Raw genomic sequence first — 20,570 nt, forward strand, 5'->3', positions numbered from 1 at the left:
AGCAGCTTCCACTTTTCCCCAATGACTGGAGGACCATCTTTCTGTTTTGCATCAGGAAGTGCAAGCCCTTTTGGGCAAAGGGACTATCAAGGGGGTGGGGGGGGGGAGGGGAGGGGAGGGCCTCACCAAAAGTAGGATGTGGTTGTTATACTTGCTACTTTCTGGTGGCCAAGAAAGACCGAGGCATTCATCTCATTCAAACCTCTGGCCCACAACGTTTCCTCCGGAAGAATTTCAAAATGCTCCCACTGACCCAGGTTTTGTCTGCCCTCTATCTACCCTAGGGATTGGATGGTGGTGTTGTATCAGCAGGATGCCCACTTAATGTACCCTTCTTGCCAGCCCATTGGCACCACCTGTGGTTCGTGATAAGACTGGAGCACTTTCAGTTTGCGGTGCTTCCCTGTGGTCTCACCGGTGCCCCCGAGGTGTTTATGAAGGGAATGCAGTGGTAGCAGCGCAACTTCGGAGGTCAGGGATCCTAGTCTTCCCCTCCCTCAATGACTAGCTTTTGAAAGTAGGCTCTCCCCAGGCAATAGTCTACCACCTCCAGACTACAGCGATGTCCTCTTTGGGGTTCACTATCAACATGCTGAAGTCACAGTTTACTCCTTCTCAGACACTCCCTTTCATCAGAGCCTTTCTGAACCTAGTTCTGTTTCTTGCCCTTCCAGCAGGAGAGAGTCTAGAACATTTAACTAAGATTCTGATGTTTCAGTCTCAGTCCTGGATTTCAGTGAGGTTAACTCTGGCACTAATGGGCTCCTGCATCCTGGTGGTCAAGCAGCCTATGTGGCATTGGCAGGTGCTCTGAAATATCAGAGGGCCTAACTTAAAGGGTACCTCTCCCACCACATTTAGATTTCAGAGGAGGCTGCAAATTTGTTGCAGTAGTGGTTACTGGATGCCGATTGGGTCCGCCACAAAGCACTCTCCCTTCCTCATCCAGAGCTGCCAGTCTAGTCTTGGTAGTGATAGCCACCTGGGAGAGGTGGAGATCAGAGACCTCTTGTCTCCAGTGGAGTCCTACTTCCATATATACCTTCTGGAGCTGAGGGCCATCCTTCAAGGGGAGACTGGTAAAGGTGCTCATGGACAACACTACTGCCATGTAATATTGCAACGAGCAGAGTGGGGTAGCCATTGTGGCAGGAGGTCTTGCCCCTCTGGTAATGCCTAGACCAGCAAAGACTTTTGCTGGTGGTGAACCACCTGGTAGGATTGTTGAAAGCCAGGGCGAGCAAGCTCAGCCGTCGGTGCCTAGCGGGTCACTAGTGGGAGGAGGTCTTGCCCTTCTTGTAATACCTGAACCCCCCTAGGAATTTTGCTGCTGGTGAACCACCTGGCAGGATTGTTGAAAGCCATGGCGAATGAGCTCGGCCATAGGCACCTACCGGATCACGTGTGGCAGTTATATCCGGAGATGGAGCAGGGTCTCTTGCGCTAATGGGGAGTATCTTTGCTCAATCTGTTCATCACTGAGGAGAACGTGCAAAGTCAGCATTTCTGCACTTTGGAGTTTCCAGGGTGTTTCTCGTTCCGAGACTTGTTCGGTCTCGGGTGAAATTTGAAACTCTTGTATGTCTTTCCTCCAATGTCACGTCTGCCCCGAGTTCTCAAGAAGATCAGAACGGACTTGGCCCAAATCATCGTAGAGTTCCAGATTGGGCACAGAGATTATGGTGTCAAGAACTCTTGAGCATATGTTTTCAGATCAGGCTGCCCCTCCAAAGGGCCAGCAGAGAAATGCTGCCTGAGCCTTCGCAGTCTTCATCTTCATGCTGGCACATTGAGCAAGGGCAGCTGAACACCCTTGACCTTCCTCCGGAGGCGGTTGATGTCATCTTGGCTGCTAGCTGTCCCTCGACAAAAACTGTATACGTCTGTCCTTGGGACAAATTTGTGGCTTGGTGCAGTGCTCTGCAGTTAGACCCCTTCCAGGCGAAGATATCTGACATTTTATTTGTTTTAGCCCTAGTCTGACAGCACTTTGCTCTGGGCACAGTTAAAGGGTACCTTTCTGCTCTTTAGGACTTTTTTGCCAAATCAGCCCTCATTGTTCAAGTCTCTGGTTATGTGCACCCTATTACCTTGAGGGCAACTCATTCCGTGAAATATGGAGACGCAGTTTACAGGCCACACTGTGCTTCACAGTGTAGGCGGCATGCCATCTGCACTTTAAAGAGGGGAGAAAGATCCCCCTGCAGGCGGGTGCAGTGAGTAAGTGCTCCCACCTGCAGGAGAATGTCTAACTTATTTCCCCATCCCTGCCTTGAGGGGGCTCCCTGACAGTGTGTCACCCTTTTGTGATACACTGAGAGTGCACCTCTTAAGGGCCTGTGCTGAGGCAAAGAGATTCCCTCATTTGAATGAGGCCACACCCTCTTTCGAATGAGGGAACGCCCTCTCATGATAATGGTGCCTCTACATGTGCGCCAGCATTATCACTATTGCATACAGGAATGCAAACGTGTCTGCAGCCCCTTCAGTTATACCATTGTGTCCTAGGGGAGCAAAATGCAGGTGCACAGGGCTGATGCACCCATGGGGCACTATCTTATAGTACGGCCCCAGGTGGACAATCATGTCTTTGTAGAGTTCTCTGGAGCAAAAAAAAGACCAGGCTGTGTGGAAGTGAACCATCTTCCGGTGTATTGTGCTCTGCATTTAGAATTACTACGCACTGGCTAAAAAGCATCCTCTGGAAGTACTTTATTCTCATTCTACCAGGGCCAAAGCTAAGACCACCACGTTAGCACGCAGAGTCCATAACCTAGACATTTGCCTGGCGGCTACTTTGGTGTCCTCCTATACGTTCATGAAGCACTGTTATCTGGCTAGTAAGGTATGCTGGAAGGGGGCATTTTGTCTCTGGGTCCTGCAGGACTTTCTGGTTTGAGTCCAGCCACAGACCCACCGCCAAATAGCTAATGCCTTGGTAACTATTCAAAAGGTGAAGAATCTGTGGCTAGAAGTGCTATCAGAAGAAAGTTACCTTTGGTGACTTTCTTGTAGGACTCCATCTAGCCGCAGATACCTCGACTACCCTTCCATCCCCTCCGTTGTGTGGTTGCCCTCTATCCATTAATAAGGTTCTAATTCTAGGAATCTGCCCACAGGTCACACCAATTTGCTTTTGGGGCCCTGTGTCAAAGCTCACAATTCACTGCACCTCAAGACCAGATTTATGGTGTTGTTTTCTGTCCAATAGCTCAAGAGTATGTTCTTTATTGAAAAAATAAGGAAATGAAATGAAGAAAACCCATGGATTGACATGAAAAACATTTGGCCCCATTCTAAAGTTTTTTTTGTTTGTTTTTGTTTTGTGGACACTGAATTAAAATTGTGTCCCAGCTCCTGGGGAGCCAGGTGACTTGCTATACTCTACGCCATTTCTTTCCCCCTTGTAGTCACTTGTGTGACGCATAATCCGCAGGGTCGTTTTATTGCCTTTGAGGGATGGATGATCTTGCTGGTATGTGTTTGTGCTGCCCGCTCCTTTGCCCTTCTGTCTTCAGGACCTTTCACACCTTCTTTCATGTCTTCCACAGGGGCTTAACTTACTGTAATAGGGGCTATTTCAGAGCAGTGCCTGACCCTGATCTAGATAGTACTGGAACCCCCACTGCCTCACGACCGGTCGCCATTCGTAGTTTCACTGATTGGACCACTGCTCTGGGTCTGTGTGATGCGTGAAGATCCTGGCCCTCTTGACTTCGGAAATTCAAACATACATCTTATCTGTCTACCTGCCCTCGATTGCCATTGTGGACTCTGAGCCAAATTTTGCCCTGCAGAATCTCAGACCATTCTTCTTTACTTCTTCATCTTGGACACCCACCATCGGAATTCAGCCCCATGTGGAGGCTAAATGCCTGGTATCTCCAGGATAAAAACATTGTCCACTCACTCTGGTCTGAACGTGCTTATTTCCATAATAATGAAGGATCAGTTACATGAGTAGGAACCCTACGGGCTGCCTGTAAGGTGACACTACAAGTCTTTGCTAAGAGTTATATTAGAGCCCAGGAACGTGACTGCTCTGCTCTTATTACCCAATTAGAGGCACCTGCCCATTGCCTGGCGCAACAATTAGTCTAACCCGCAGGCAGATCTTTCTCTGCAGTTAGGTCTCATGTGCAAAGTTATTCGTCTGCACTCCCTTGAAGCAGCCAAACACCTTTCGTGGGCTATGACAACCAGGATTTACAGCTGGGGAGACAAAAACGGGAAACTACTGTATTGGTTGGTCTACCGTCAAGCCAACAGTATTGTCCCTGAGATTATGGACGACTCCGATCGTTCTCGGCAAGCTCTCCCTGAGTTAGCCCAAACTTTTGCCCAATACTATCACACATTATACTCAAAACCAGTGGGCAGGAACGTAGCCATGTCCGGTTCCTTTCTCGACTCGGGCCCCTCTCCCTAGGCTGTCTTCTTCTGACTTCCATCTGTTGGTCGAACCCTATACAGCAGAGGCGATTGCAGAGGCACTGTCCAGTATAACGCCTGGGAAAATTCCTGGGTCCGGGCGGCTTTCCTCTGGAATATATTATGTTCTGGGAAACCCTTACTCCTTATCTTTTGTCTTAATATAAGGTTTGCTTCAGGAGTTGGATGTGGCTACCATAGTAATAATACCTAAGAGACATTCTCCTTCTACAACGTGTGCAGATTACCGCCTGATATCGCTCCTCAATTGCGAGAGGAAAATATTTGCAACGATATTGGCTAACAGGCACAAACAAGTCCTGACTGGGTTGGTTCAAGACCAGTGCAGCTTTATGCCATCCTGTAGCACGAGACACTGTATCAGTCAGCTTCACGTGGCCCTGGCTGACCATCATCAATTGCCTCCAGATCTAGCATGGTTCCTTATTGACGGGAGTTCTTGCACTGCATATGCTGGTATTCCTTCACTTTTAAAAAGAAATTAGCGTCGTATTTTAATCTTTGTTTGCTGTGTTACCGTGACCAGTCTGATATACTGTGCTCCTGCGCCTACTATTTGAACGAACTAGGAAACGTAATCAGGCTGACATATTGGGTGGGGTGCATGGTTAGCGCGATAGTCGCTCGTCTCTATCTGCTATAAATAGACGAGGACTGCGCGTGCGCGCTGCACTATAGACTAACTCCTGAGGCGGAAGCCGGGAGTTCCTGCACTGCATATGCTGGTATTCCTTCACTTTTAAAAAGAAATTAGCGTCGTATTTTAATCTTTTTTTGCTGTGTTACCGTGACCAGTCTGATATACTGTGCTCCTGCGCCTACTATTTGAACGAACTAGCACACGTAATCAGGCTGACATATTGGGTGGGGTGCATGGTTAGCGCGATAGTCGCTCGTCTCTATCTGCTATAAATAGACGATGACTGCGCGTGCGCACAGCGGACGCGCGCAGCGGGCGCGCAGACAGTGCGCCGAAGGCGCGCTAAAGGCAAGCCCGTCTGCGCCCGTCCGCGCCCAGCCGCAGGAGATGACGCCATCTCCCTGGTAAGCGGTTGTAGCAGCCACATTACATTCTCCGTGGAATCTCTATGGGCTATAAGACACCTGGATCCAAAAGAGTCATAAGCATATCATTTGCAATCAGACTTTTCCCAGGGCATTAGAAGACCCGGTCGTATGTCAGACTTGTCGATTTTCCATGAGGACTTACTCAGGGGACCTGCCTCAAGGGAAAATGACCCCTGTTCATTCTATTGTGGGGTCTAAAAATGTATTGTGTAATGTAAGGTCCCTTGCCAAACGTCCATTTGAAATGTGGGACCTTGTTACCTCGAATAATCCTGCTTTGTTTCCTCACAGAAACTTGGCTTAACTCCACTAACCATCCCCAGGTTTATTTGGCTATTCCAGATAACTATCAATTCATACATATAAATAGGGAAGGGAAAATAGGCGGTGGCATTGCCATTGCCTTTCAGAAACATCTCAAAGTGAATTGGGTGTTTGCGATTCAAAATGAATGGCTGGAATTAGGAATTTTTAAGGTTATCGAGTCTTCCACCAGCTCCTGGCATGGCGCCCTATTGTACAGACCCCCTGTAGCTAAAGCTAACTTCCCGGACCTCTTAGTTGAACTTATAGCGCTGCATGTAGTGGCATCCAATACCTTTCTTCTCCTTGGGGATTTTAATTTTCATGCAGAAGATGCCTCAAATCCAGAGGTAGATAAACGTTTAGTGGCGCTGAACTCGATAGGTCTGACTCAACGTGTGGTAGGCTCTACTCACCGAGCTGGCCACCTATTAGACCTAGTATTTTCTAACGATGACCACCTGACATGTGCCCCTCCCCATTCTTTGACTTGGTCGGACAGCTCAATGATCTCCTTTACCTCTAACAAGGTTTGGGAAATAAAGGGTGATTCTCAGAAGAGAGTACCTTTGGGACAATATAGAGTGTGGCGAAATCTATCTATAGATGCTTTTAACAGAACCTTTTCTCCTCCTGGGGAAACTAATCTTCCTGAACCTTCCAAAAAATTGAAAGATTTGAATATTGCTCTTCGTAGTGCTTTTGATGTAGTTATACCATCTAAACAGAGTGTAGGTATAAGACTAATTTGTAGCCCCTGGTACACAGAGGAGCTTAGAAGGGAAAAAGCCAATTGTAGGCACCTGGAGAGACTTTGGAGAACTAATAAGTAATGTCAATCTAGACTCCTATTCAGACAATCCCTGGCTATTTACCACCTAAATCTGAAAGTAGCGAGACGTGCCTCAATCATCAAACAGATAGAACATGCTAGTAACTCTTCGAAAGTATTGTTCTCTGTAGTCAAAGATTTTTCATCTCCCAGAGTGTGTGCGCAACCACTTATTGAATCTCAGGATCTCTGTGATTCGTTAGCATTCTTTTTTAAGGGTAAGATATCCACAATTTACAACAACTTTCCTCCAGAGATCTCATCAACCCAAGATCTGTTGTTTGAACCTATGGGTGAAGCCCCAACAGTAAATGAGGCCTGTTTGGAGCATTTTGAACCTGCTACTATTGAAGAGGTCACAAATGGCCTTTCTAAAGCAAAATCAGGCTCCCCCAATGACTTCTGTCCCCCAAAAACTATGGCACTCTTAGCCACCAGCTGTGCTCCGGCTGTTAGAGATATTTTCAACTCCTCTCTAACTACGGGCATCATCCCTATGGCTTGGAAAGAGGCATCTGTTCGGCCTATTTTGAAGAAACCCTCAGCGGACCCGTCCATTCTTTCTAACTACCGCCCCATTTCCCTATTACCATTATTGGGGAAACAACTGGAAGGCATTGTAAATAAACAACTCTGCACCTATCTTGAACATAATGGTATTCTAGACCCCTCACAATCGGGTTTTCGGAAAGGTTTCAGTACAGAAACAGCGGTACTGGCAGTAACTGACTCACTTAGACGAACAGTTGATGCAGGGGGTTCAGTAATAATGATTCTTCTAGATCTCTCCGCAGCTTTTGATACCATCTCGCATACAAAGCTGGCGGAGAGACTAGTCGCTGGGGGCATTAAAGGAACCGCTCTGAAATGGTTAAAGCATTTCTTGTCTGACAGATCTCAAACAGTTATTTTGAGTCCTTACTCCTCGCCGAAAATGCCTTTGAAGAGGGGTGTCCCGCAAGGCTCTTGTTTAAGTCCGACCCTTTTCAATATCTATATGTCTCCTTTGGCGAAATAGTTGAACTGCTGGGTTTTGAGATCATCTCATATGCAGATGATATGCAGCTCATGTTCACTATTGGAGGTAATTTAGAGAATGAGAAAACCCGCTTTGCTAATGGCCTAAAGACAATATATGACTGCCAACTACCTTCAACTAAATCCAGACAAGTCAAAGATCATGCTATTAGGCAAAGCAACTGAGGTCTGGGCAAATGATTGGTGGCCCACCCAACTGGGTGGTGCCCCTACCCCCAAGGTTTCAGTCAATGACCTGGGAATAAAAATCGATAGGGTTCTGTCGATGAAAGAACATATCGTCAATACATCCGCCTCATGTTACTACAATCTACGGCTTCTGAGGAAAATCCTTCCTTATATGCCTACCGACCATCGTAGGACTCTAGTACAGGCTTTGGTCACCAGCCGTTTGGCTACGGCAATGCCCTGATGGCAGAAGTAGGTGAGACCCTCCTGGCCAAGCTACAGGTAGTTCAGAATACCGCTGCAAGGATGATCTTAAATCGCCCTGCAGGAACTCCTTCTCTACCATTACTCAGAGAACTCCATTGGCTTATGGTGAAAAAAAGATCCTTTTTTAAGATCTGTTGCTTCACCTACACCGCTTATAATAACAGAGGTCCTCTCGATCTACAAAAAAAATTGTTTAAATACTCTCCCTCAAGGAACCTTAGATCCAGCGCTCATGGTCCATTGATAGTCCCCCGTTTCCGTCTTTTCTGAACGGGGGGTAGATCCTTCTCATACCTGGCACCAACATACTGGAATCAGCTTCCCTATGCTTTACGATCAATCCCCAGATATGAGCTGTTTCAGAACAGAAAGGCTTTCAGTTTTTTTTTAATTTTCTTTTAGCCCTTTTTTTAAATCGATTTTCTGTTTTGGATTGCTAAGTCTATAATGCAGCGCCGAGATGCCCCAGGGTGAGTTGAGCGCTTTACAAATACATAACATAACATAACAAGAAGACTTTTGACACAGTGGATTGGAACTACTTCCAATTGATACGGACTCGTGCTGGCCTCAGACTGCGATTCCGGTGCATGGTTCAGGTCCTCTATTTAAACCCTACTGCCAGGGTCTGGGTTAATGGGGTCCTCTCCGATACCTTTACCATAGAACAAGGGACGATATAGGGCTGCCTCCTCTCCTTGTTGCCTTAGTGATAGAGCCTCTGGCTCAGTTTATCAGCACACATCTCCAAAATACTGGCTGGTTTTGGAGTGAGGGGCGATTGGATTGCGCTGCTCAATATGCCGATGAAGTACTGTTATCTTGCAAACCTAGCTCTGAGTGGGTCCCAATGTCTCCAATTGCTTGAAAAGTTCAAAATAGCCTCTTGTCTTCGAATGAGCCCCTCTAAATCGGTGCTGGTCCACCTGGCGCTGTCTAGAGATTGCTTCGATTGGCAGGCGACTATTCCTCTCCGCCGGCTTCGCTTTAAATCTTGGTCATATTGGCCGCTTTACATCCAGAACTCGCCTGAGTCCTTCATCTTCTTCCTCTGGTTTGGAAAGCCAAGTCAGACCTCATTAAATGGCAGACTCTCCCTCATTGTCCTGGGGTGCATTGACCTCTACAAAATGATGATCCTCCCACAATTTGCCACTTCACCTGCCCCGGACGTGGTTCCATGAACTGGACGGTGCTGCAAAAACATTTCTGTGGCGGGGTTTACAGCACGTATGGCTTTTGAGCACTGTCAATGGGCCCCTAAAATGGTCGCCTGGCGATGATTAACCTCCATCTTTACTATCTGTCCTCTCACCTTCTTGTCCTTCGACAGGTTTAACGGGGGATGGTCTGATCCCGCTTATCGCCTGGAACTTTCATTGCTGGGCTTTTCCCATCTGTAGGCCATGGTCTATGGGTCCCTGGTGTGTCTCTCTCTCTCTCTCCCCCTGCCGCTCTCTCCCGCTCCCTCCCTCTTTCTCTTTCTCTCTTTCTCGCTCTCTTTCTCTTTCTGTCCCCCCCCTCCCCCCAGCCCCCACAGTGGTGTTTCTTGCATGGAGAACTGCCCTTTGACATGTGCAGTGGAAGGACAAACCTAGGCAGCAGTTTACGCTTTGGCACAGCACCTGGTTGAGAGAGGTGGCAGTACTTTGCGGTTTTTACTCCTGGGATCTTATTGATATCACTTAATTGGGAGATTTATGGTTAGGGACACACGTACGCTCCTTCCAGGATCTTCGGCAGAGATATAGCCTCACACATTCCCAAATTTATAAATCTCTCAAACTCAGACATGCTGTCCACACTCTTTCCCCGTCTACCGATGCTCTCCCGGAGTTCAATCTTCTACAAAGTTAAGTTGCTTATGGGAATCCTGGGCCGTGGAGGAATCTCTCAGATCTACTGCATGCTCATTATCAACATCCCTGGCTTATTAGACTATTTTAGAACCCGTTGGGAGAGCTGAAAGGGCTCTGTAGAGGATGACAATTGATGGATGCCCTTGTGAACGTACCTTCTCTTCCCGATAATGGCTTGTTCAAACCTACTATCTTTACTTAGCATACCTCTGTCCAACTCACCTGTATCGTGCAGGCTTACGCGCCACCACTGACTATCCTTGATGCGGAGTTGATCCAGCAGATTTCTATAATATGGTATGGATCTGTGCAATGGTGCATCAGTACTGGACCAAGGTGACCTGAGATATGGTTCTCCTTGGGGTATTTGAGGGCTGTTGAGGTACGAGGACCCCGGAAAGGCGATCCTGGGCACAGCCCTCCTGGTGGTGAAGCGTGACATTGTTGCACGATAGATGTCCCCTAATTCAGCTTGCTTAACTAACTATGGGTTTGTACTAGTGGATATTCTTCGTGTTTACTGTTAAATACTGATTGGGTGTTCCTACCCTGTAAAACTGTATACTCCATTCTGTAATGTTACGCGTGTGCCTTATGTTCATCTCTGCCAGCCCGGCTGGCCTAAAATTCAATAAAGTTTATCAAAAAAACAGAAGAAAAAAATCGGTCCCAGAGGTGACCGTGCTATCATGGAGAGCCTGACCAGTCTAAGAGAAGGGTTAAAAGGTTTGCTGGAGAAGTGTGGCTCAATGATTAGAGTGGCAGACCCTGATGCAGAGGTCTATCCCGGGACCAGGGTTCAATTCCCCGCCTCGGCGGGTCTTGCGCTCAAAAATTCCACGGACCTGATCATTCTCGCCTCGGTGCCATTCCAATCATGGAGTCCCACTCTGCAACTCTGGGCAATAGCTTGCCTAATCTCCACAACGGCCCCCACAACGCTAAGGATGCCTGGCCTCCACCTTGGGGGTGCCCAGGAGTGGACGCCTCACAGGGAAAGCCAGGATGGGTTCCACAGCGGTATTCGTACAAGCGCCTTGAGACCCTTGTGGGTGAGTAGTGCGCTATACAAGTATCAATTTACATTTTTTTTTACATTTAAGGTTTGTTTGCTCTCACTCATTGGGTCGAGAAACAAATGGTTTCGGAGATGACGGAACTAGGGAAGCAACACAAATAAAGGTTCATCATCTGGTGACTTGAGCTGGTCCTTTGTTATACTGATTCCAAGGTCCACTAAGGAGATATGAAAAATTACTGAAGTCATCAGTTATGTGGATTTATTTCAAGTGACCGCTCAAGATGTAAATGGTAATTTGTAGCAAGCCCTTCGATGGCTCTCATTAGGTCTATATAATTCATAATGCTGTTTAGTGTTAGTCATGATTCTGAAGGCACATGCCAATGGAATATTGTCTTCACAAGTAGCACGAATCCAGCAATTAGCCAGCATTTTGAACTTTGGAGCTTTCTTAAAATCCACCCACACGACAAAACTCTTTACAAAATCTCTCTGTCCCATTGCAAATAATTTAAAAAGTACAACGTCCGGGTACATTTTGCACAAAGCTTCTATGCTAGCACTACTAATGAGGTTAATTTTCTAAAATGTGGAAATTGTATCCCGAACTAGTCATAGATGTTCGGATTAGGCACGAACATCAAGCCATAGAACACCTGTTAAAAGTAAGTAATGTTTCCTTTTCTCACCAAGTACTTCGTAAGGTTGCATGATTAGCTTTATATTGCATTCACTTCACAAAATTCACACTCTGCGAGCTATCTCCATGAGCAGTTCTAGTCACCTACATTGGTTGTTCAGTATATTAGTCAGCAGTAGCAGCTAACATTTCCTGCGCTGAAAAAAATGTATCGCACATAAAGGATGACATAAGTGATCATACGTAAGCAATGCTCCACCATTCTACTTTTTGGCTGTTTCAAACTTATATTGTGATTCAGGCATGAAGAAAATGTAACCTTAATGTACAGTTGGTTCAAGAGGAGTCTTTTGAAATTCTGGGTTAACAGTGGAGGGCCAGGATAAGGGCTTTGATTCCACCTTTCTCACGTGCAGCACTTTATTAATGATTTCAGCCCAGGATAGACCTTTGGTGGATTTGTGGTATACAAATTGCATCCGTGAACATCCCCTTTTTACAACAGCAGCATTGACATTGTTTTGAGCTATTGGCATTGAAAATGTTTTTGTTTTTTTTTCCTTCGTGAAGCATTAATCAAGTAATGGCATTGTAAATGGCAGTCTTTTACCCCCTGTTGAGCCCGCATACAGACATACATAGAAACCGCACTACGAACAGGCACATCCGCATGCACACGCTGAGAAACACATGCACCCCGTGATAAAGACACACTAATACATAGAGGTGCATGGGTGCACCAAAGCACGTGATTACACATGCAGGCACACTGAAGCTTTGGGTCTGAATGATCCCGTTCAAACTTGGCTGAAGCCTGACTGATTCCCTCCCCGACCGACCATCATTTTGAAGGTTGATAGGAGGAAGGATTACACAACCCCAACTCAGTCACGCTGTTGCAGTTGAGTCAGGCACGTGGCTGACTTTCCCTCACTTTTAGGGATTTAGCAAGCGACCCTGCCCCAGTCCGTCTACTTCCTGTCTTGTGACTGACTTTACCAGCCTTATAGCGGTTGACTGTGCCCCAGCACCACCAGCCTTTCGGTTGCAAGCTGGACAAAGAAGAACCTTCTCCAATCCCTGCCTCACTCAGTGTTTAATCACGTGCCAGCAGTTTTCCTAGCTTCCAGTGGCCTACTAGGAAAGTGTCAGACACATGACTGACTCTTTCTCAGTCACACTGTCCCATCAGAGCCGACTCTTAGATGTGACTGACTCCGTCTCAGACAGGTCAGCCTCTATGTGGCTGACACTGTCTGTGCCCTGCCATCCCTTCCATGTCGCATGTTGTAGGGGAGAAAGGGGATGGTGGGGGGTGTTGAAAAATGGAGAGGAGAGACCCTGAGACGAGGAAGAGGCTAGAGCAGCAGATGGGGGAGGAAGAGGCGGCTACACTCCGTAAAGCGCTTCAGCGCCTCATCAGGAGGAGGAACCGCTATATAGTTACACTTACTGTACACCACGGAGAGGAAAGCGCCTGCTGTGAGAGCTGGCGACTGAGTTAAGAGGAGGCGGGAGGGGTTGGGGAGGGAAGGGAAGGGAGGTGTGGGAGGGACAGGAAGAGGGTGCGGAGCAGGACTGGGGTGACTGTTGGTGTTATTGTGCAAAGGAATAAATAGTGTCCAATTGTCAGGGCAGCTCCCAGAGATGAAGCGGCTCATATGACCCAGGCGGGGTCCCGCGACTAATCTGGAGACCCCGGGACTAGAGGGCCCCTAGGCTCCCCATGTCAGATCTTTGTCTGTTCTGCTGCACCGCCCGCGGTGCCGTGCTGGTTAGTGGCCCCTCAGCACCCCCAAACTGAGATGGAGCAGCACTCTGAGGCCTGGGACTTTAGCTACTTCATCGGGGCGCAGGCTGACGTCGCAGGGTTCTGTGTAGACTGAGGGCCCCCTGCCTACCCCACATGAAGCTGGGCCTCTCTGTGGAATGGAAACGGAAGGGGCAGGGCGGCAGGAATGCAGAGCAGCCATGGAAACGGTGGGGGGGGGAGGGGAAGGTGAGTGAAGAATGCGGGCACTGGCCCTTTAAGAGAGGAAGGGAGCACTCAGCAGACCCCCAAGGGAGATGGCCAGGATGGAACACCAGACGGCGGGAGAGGTGGGGGGCATGAGACGGAGAGGTGAGGAAGAGGTCAGAGGACTCTGGGGTTGTAGAGGAGAAAGAGGAAAGACTATGGGGAGGCAGCGGATGTTGGTGGGGGGTGTTGAAAAATTGAGTGGAGAGACCCCGAGATGAGGAAGAGGCTAGAGCAGCAGATGGGGAGAGGAAGAGGCGGGCACACTCCGTAAAGCGCTTCAGCGCCTCGTCAGGAGGAGGAAGCGCTATATAGTTACACTTACACCACAAAGAGGAAAGCGCCTGCTGCGAGAGCTGGCGCCTGAGATAAGAGGCGGGAGGGCTTGAGGAGGGAAGGGAGGTGGGGGTGTTGGAGGGACAGGAAGAGGGTGCGGAGCAAGACGGGGGTGAATGCAGAGAGAGAAGGGGCGAGGGAAGAGCCTGGACGGAGAGCCCCAAAGTCTTCCAGAGAGGGGAAGAGAGTCCTGCGGAGAGTGAGGGGTGTGAGGTACGGGGAGTGAGCGCTGCAGCTGGGACAGGGCCTCAAGAGCGTGACCTGGAGGGACTGAGCTGGACGCAAGGACTGGGCCGGACGCCAGCCAATGAAAATGAGGGGTGGGGCTTCAAGCCCCCTTCTCAATTCTCCTCTCTAACTGTCTCGCCGAGCGTGCAGCGCATGCGCTGCAACGCTAGGCGAGACCTAAAAAAGGCTTCCACTAATGCCAATTTCTCATGCAGGTGTCAGTAGATGGTCTGATATTTATTTGTGCTCCATAGCAGTTGGAGCTATTGGGTACTTGCTTCATGTAGTTAGTGTACACTCTGTTGAAAAGAAGCTTCAAATGTTAATAATCCTCTTGTGTTTCAATTGTTTCAGAACGACAGTGTTTCGCCCGGTGGAGGCGGGCCAGTGAAAATCACAGAAAACCGTTCAAAGAAGAGCAGCTTTTTTCGTTGCGTGCTGCTTTGATGAAGCAAACCATAGACTACAGTTCACTTAGAAGACCCTTTCTCTGCTTCTTTGAAGCACAGGGTTTGCAGTGCCTCAGAACCCAGACTGTCGTGCTGCTGTGGAGAGTTCTATTGAACTTGAGCCAAGTCCAACAAACCGTCCAATGCCGATGTGGAGTTTTAGCCCCCAAGGCCTGTTGCTCTTTCTGGCTCCTTCTCGCAGAAGTGAAAACAATGAAGTGGAGACATGCTGAAGTCTTAATATTTTTTTCAATTTTCTGCTTTACTGCTTGTTTTCAACGCTGCTATGATTTAACTTTGCACATCCGTTTTTAGCCTTTTAATGCCTATTGCATCAGTCTTATTGTTTACACAGTCCTTTTGTCTTTAACTAATACTTAAAATCGTGTTTACAAGTCTGTGTATTTTGTTTGATCAATTAAGAGGTTAACAAGCAAACTGTAGTTTCTTGGGATTGAAGTCTGCTTTCGTACAGGGATGGTAAAATTGTTGTTGATGGTGACATTATACAGAAGACGTTCACGATTAGCACTTCTTGAGATCAGTGTTAAAAGGGAATATTTTTGTTTAATATGCTTCAGAATGCTACAACTGCTTTTAAAGACCTGGTTGGCACAGTAATGGTTCATACCAAATTCAGATGAACCACTCGGTCAACAAATGTTTTCTCTCCTATGTTTTTTTCTTTTAAATCTTTTTGTAGTGTTTGGGCATTTGCTTTGCAAATTTGTCCAAAGAACGTATTGTTTCTATACTGTTTATTTGCATTGCTAATGATGCTTTATACATTTTTTATCAAATCTTTGCTTCTTAATGACACATAGTTGGAAGGTTCTATGTAGGCAATAGCTATTGCTGGTATTATGCTTACACAAGTAGTTTACCATGGTTGAGCAGCAAAACGTGCCCATTGGATTCCTTCTGGCTTGAATATATTGCTGCCACCATTGCAATTTCTAGCTTCATTGTATATAAAACATGATACTTGAAGACGGCTCATGCAGAAGTTATCCATGCAAGGTATCGTCCCCCCCACCCCCCATGCCTCTCAACACAATCAAACCTGAAGTTGAGACTTTTAATATTCAAGCAGAGGTTCATAGGAGACCGAATTCAAATCTGCATGTGTCAGTTACATGTAGTATCACTTCAAGTACAGTTGGCAGTTGTTTGTGTAATATAAACTGCTTTTCAGGGTAAGATAGATGTCCATTTTCCCACATTTCGATACTGGGCCGATAACTTAATAAACGCTGCCATGCTGTGTTTGCTACCATTTTAAGTTAAGTTGTCTGATTTCTGTTACGTTGATGGGAATGTCTAATGACTGGGTAGCCTGCCTTTGTTGGTTGCTCACCACTGTTGTACCAAGCTGATCTCCAGCACTGCCAGATATTTCAGCATTTATGCCACATAGATGTTTGGGAAACCTTTAGCATACTTGAAAGAAGGTTTTGTTAATAACAGATAAACATTTATATATGTGCATATAAGTAGGTACATAATGACTATGAACAGTACAAAAAGACCTGATCTGGAATCTTTTCACATAAGAGAATTTTACTCTTCTCTGTTCTAGCTGATCACTTCTAGGTGGAGGTTAAGACCATGCTCATCACTGTTTAATTCAGGTGCAGATGATTGAGAATCTCTGCAGCATATACATCAGAGCTATCTGTCCTATTGCACTGGTTTCTTTATTCTAATATGTTAAGTAAAATTCACTGTCTGTATTTTGCTAGACAATTATTTGACGAGGGCTCCAGCAAGATTTAGTATTCTGCGGGCACATGGTGATCACCTCAATCCATGCAGTGGGCTGCGGGATATATTGTCTCTCTGCAAGTGCAAAATATAGGCCAAAACCTATTTGAAAAATGACATTCTCATTGGTTTTTAGGTTTGGAGGAGCAACTGTAGTAGAACGGTTGTCTGCTTTTTGTCTGTCTCAAGTTGGGAAAATCCTCCATTAACAAAATAACTGATGAATATCTAGAAGTCACAACACGTCTGATATCTGATCTTCCAATAAAGTGTAGCCTTTCAGGTGTGATATATAGCTGCAGTGGTCATTGGACATAATAAAGTGGGTTGCTTATTGAATGTTCCACACCCAGGTGTTCTACCACATTACCGGCGTTCCGCCTTATGAGAGTTGGTATTGTCCTGTGATTGGAGCTTATAAAATGTAAGCATGCCCTTCATGTTGGTCTAAAGGAGTGCTTGAAAGGTTGTCTATCATTGGTGAGTCAACAGTTGATGGATCGTGTTGCGGGGCATGGGCTCTAACAAGAGAAAATACATTTTGGTCTGGAATTTCAATTCTCTAGTGCTTGGCCTTCTTAGTGTGACTCCGTTCTTGGTATGCAGAATGTTTATGCTTTTGCTTTATGCTTCGAAGTTTCAATAAGAATTACTTGGGTTGATATTTTGATTGTTTCTATCAAGTAATTTTTTTGCCATATTCTTCCTAAACAGATAGAAGTAAATTGGTTAGATATCGGCATCATTTGAACTATAACCCACGGTCATAGATTCATTTCTCCCCAGGTAATCCTGTATCTTAAACCAAATATACTTGGTTCATCTTTCATTAAAAAATGTAATAGCATAATGAAGATGTGTTAGCTGATATTATGGCAAAAGAACATGAGCGAACCAATGTGCATGTGCGATCCATAGTCTTGCACATATGCAACAACTCTGTGTTTTGATTAAAACCATACTGATGGTTCTGCTTAATATTTCATAAAGAAACAAGAAGCAGTAATCGATGACAGCCCTTTAGATGTCCCCTTGTGAACTACTCTCTCTGTGGCTTCATTTTTGGGGATGTGCTGAGCCATTACATGCTTGTATGATGAGCTTTCTATAGGGTGTTTACAAACCACTATACATTATATACGTTTAGCAATTTTCCTCTTCACGTCGGTGTCTTATCTCTTTTATTTTTTTTATCTCAGGGGTTATTTTCAAAACCAAAATGTGCTCATTTTGTGCTTTGTGTTTTTATACGCTTCTTAGCTTGTGATCTTTTTTTTTTTTCTTTTGCCTTTTTTTTGTATACTTTAGTAATTAGTCTCCTTGAACCTCCCATAGAAAGAGTCTTTAGATGGTTCAACAAAATTTTTTTTTTTTTTTTTTTAAGCAGCAGCAAACTGGGGGTAACCTGCTCTGTTGTACAAAAGAATCCCTTGGTATTTTCATACTCTTAACTATGTTAAATTGTATATATGCGTTGGGTAACTCCATAGGACATATAAATTGTGCAAAGCAAAAACCTTGGCAAATACCCAATATTAGTTATTGGTTACATATATTAAATGTATTATTTTTAAAATGTTAGCTGATTTTGTAACTAGCTTTTCTTAAAAGTCAAGCATTTAGCATTTCTTTCTATAATTGTATTAAAACTGTAGCATTGTGTTTCAGGAGCTTTGCTTTCATCAGTTGTCATTTTTGGACTACTTTATATTTTTCATTTGCTTGTATGATTCATAGGCGATGGAAGCTATCTACAACTTGACAGTTTTGCCGGTCAGCTAAACTTTATCTTTTATTTGTAATGTTTTGGTCCCAATTTCCAGAGGTGTGAACTGTTGAAAATGTAGCCAATTCTACAGAGTTCAGTAGTTTTGTACATGTACAAACAATAGTTCCCCCGAGAGATAGGGGCTATCAAGTTGGGTATTTCCTGGGAGACTTATTTCTTATGATTTTTTTTATTTTCATATAATTGAACATTTCATTGACTGGAATACATTGCTTCTCCCAGTTTAACCTTTCAGTCTGAATAGGCAGAGTCCCAAATGGTATAGAGCCAAGACAAAAGTGCTTTATGTATTCAAATAGCTCCAGGTTTGTATTCTGCTGACACTTTAAGTAATGTTACGTTTCCCTCACTTGGTTATTCCATCGTCCCAACTTGGTTGACAGCATACTGCTCAGCAGAGCATGCATATAAAACTACTTGTAAATTAAAAAATCCATTGATCTGAAATATCTAAAGGGGTTCTGTTGCGCTTGCAGTCACAGGAGACTACTTTTTTTTTTTAACCCTGTCCAGTATTGAATAAACATATCAAACAAAACCTTACTTGAGCAACTCTCCTCTAGGACGCAGTACTGATATCAGTTTACAAGATGTTTTATAGTTCACTGTTTACCCCTTTATGTAGTTAACAAATTCTACTCTTAAATGACTTCCATAATGTGCATTCCATGGGAAGGACATTGCAAATAAAGATGTGCGTGTTTGAAAGGTGTTCTGCCCATTTCATGCACTTTAAGACCATGTTTTGTTTTATTTTTAATGGTAGGTGCACACACCTTGTTAGCCAAATCACATTTCAAATGTTTTAAGACTCTTTCAGGACAACATCAAGGAAGGTCTGACTAATAAACAATCAAATTTAATTTAAAATGGGCAGGTAAAGTGCTTAACATTAGGTCTCTACTATGAAAGACGTGTTCTCTGAATCCATCACATTTCGTATTTGATGTGATTGTACTAGAACTGACAAATTCCGTGTGATTGAAAATATGGTGTTCTTCTACAATCTGATTTACTCTATTTTAAAAAGCTTTGGCACAATGCAGTATACTTGTAACTCTTCATGTGCCGCTTAGTCCCTGAATTAAAATCACTGTTGTACACCTAAATTTCATAATGTATTCTGTTTTGTAAGAAAATTGCCATTTTGTAACCACATTTAGAGCACTTTAATGGGTATAGAACTGTTGCTTTGTATGTTGGATGTTCAATTTTTAGTATGATCTCTGAGGTATGACCTAAGATGCACTTTGAGAGCAGAATTCAATATAAACTGGAACCTGCATTGACAAATTGCATCTTGGAGACTGGAGCAGGAAATACTAAAAAAAATTGAAAAGGATTCTCTTGCATTGACATATAGAAGTTTAACATACACAGATGTTTTATAGCACGATGATTGATGTAAGTGCTATAAAAATATTGCTTCAGTATTATTACCTTCCAATTAAATAGCATTTGTTACAGTGGATGTGATTGCCAATGTAAACGTTTTGGAGTAATCTCACTTTATTTTATCAAAATGCATAGCCAGTAACTTTGTTTTGGACTCCTAGCCGAACATCATCCACCTTCATCAGCAAATACAATTTAAGTGAATCGAAATATTTTTTTGGTTATCTCGCACATTACATTCTTCTTGCAGCTACAATGATTTTAATTAAAAGTACTATTTTGGTTATTTTGTTCATTGAAACATTCAATTGAAGGAAAATAAATGCAAATTTCAAACACAACTCTTCTCCTATACATCTATAAATATCTGGTCTTGGTGCTCTTAATTCCCATGGTGCAGTGCTCCTACAAATACATACGCCCTGTGATGTGACACCTTGTCTATCTAATAATTAATTGACTGATTCTATGTAAAAAAAAGTTTATTCCATGTTATCTTTTTTACAGCAATGTGTGTCTAATATAAATAAAAAAAATACTTATTAAACAAGGGCTCTGGATTTTGTCAGTTGGTGCAGTCTTTGAAAATAACATACTTGAATCCACAGTAACAATCAGTTATGCTTGCCTTAACACACTGTGCTCAACTTGCTGTTACAGAGAACTTCTTTATGCATACCCTGCAGATTAGGATATTGAGAAGCACAGATTTCACATCAATAGACTATTTCCTCTTCTACCTGATGTAAGCTGACTGTGAGGATACGCCCCTCAATTGGATCTCCCCTTTTTTTAACTGAAAATTCTCAGCAGCTGACGTTGGGAGCATTCAGATCTGTCCCATGTAGCTTTACATGGTGATGGTGGTGGAAGGAAGGTTACATGGACTCTCACAAGGCACCTTGCTTAGCCTAGTACTATGTAACAAATATGTGATCTCTTTA

The 20,570-nt window shown here is 44.7% G+C and overlaps 1 protein-coding gene across 1 annotated transcript in view; it reads left to right on the top strand.

Moving 5' to 3' along the window:
• RAB8B (RAB8B, member RAS oncogene family) overlaps positions 1–20,173 on the top strand; it is a 184,472-nt gene extending 164,299 nt beyond the window's left edge. Inside the window, exon 8 of the mRNA XM_085643672.1 lies at positions 14,584–20,173. Within this exon, the coding sequence (XP_085499798.1) occupies positions 14,584–14,676 (93 nt within the window). The 3' untranslated portion in view covers positions 14,677–20,173. The remainder of the gene's footprint in view (positions 1–14,583) is intronic.
• Positions 20,174–20,570: the final 397 nt, after the last annotated feature.

The sequence above is a fragment of the Triturus cristatus genome, chromosome 3_1 (assembly GCF_964204655.1).
Source record: "Triturus cristatus chromosome 3_1, aTriCri1.1, whole genome shotgun sequence".
Lineage (NCBI taxonomy): Eukaryota > Metazoa > Chordata > Amphibia > Caudata > Salamandridae > Triturus > Triturus cristatus.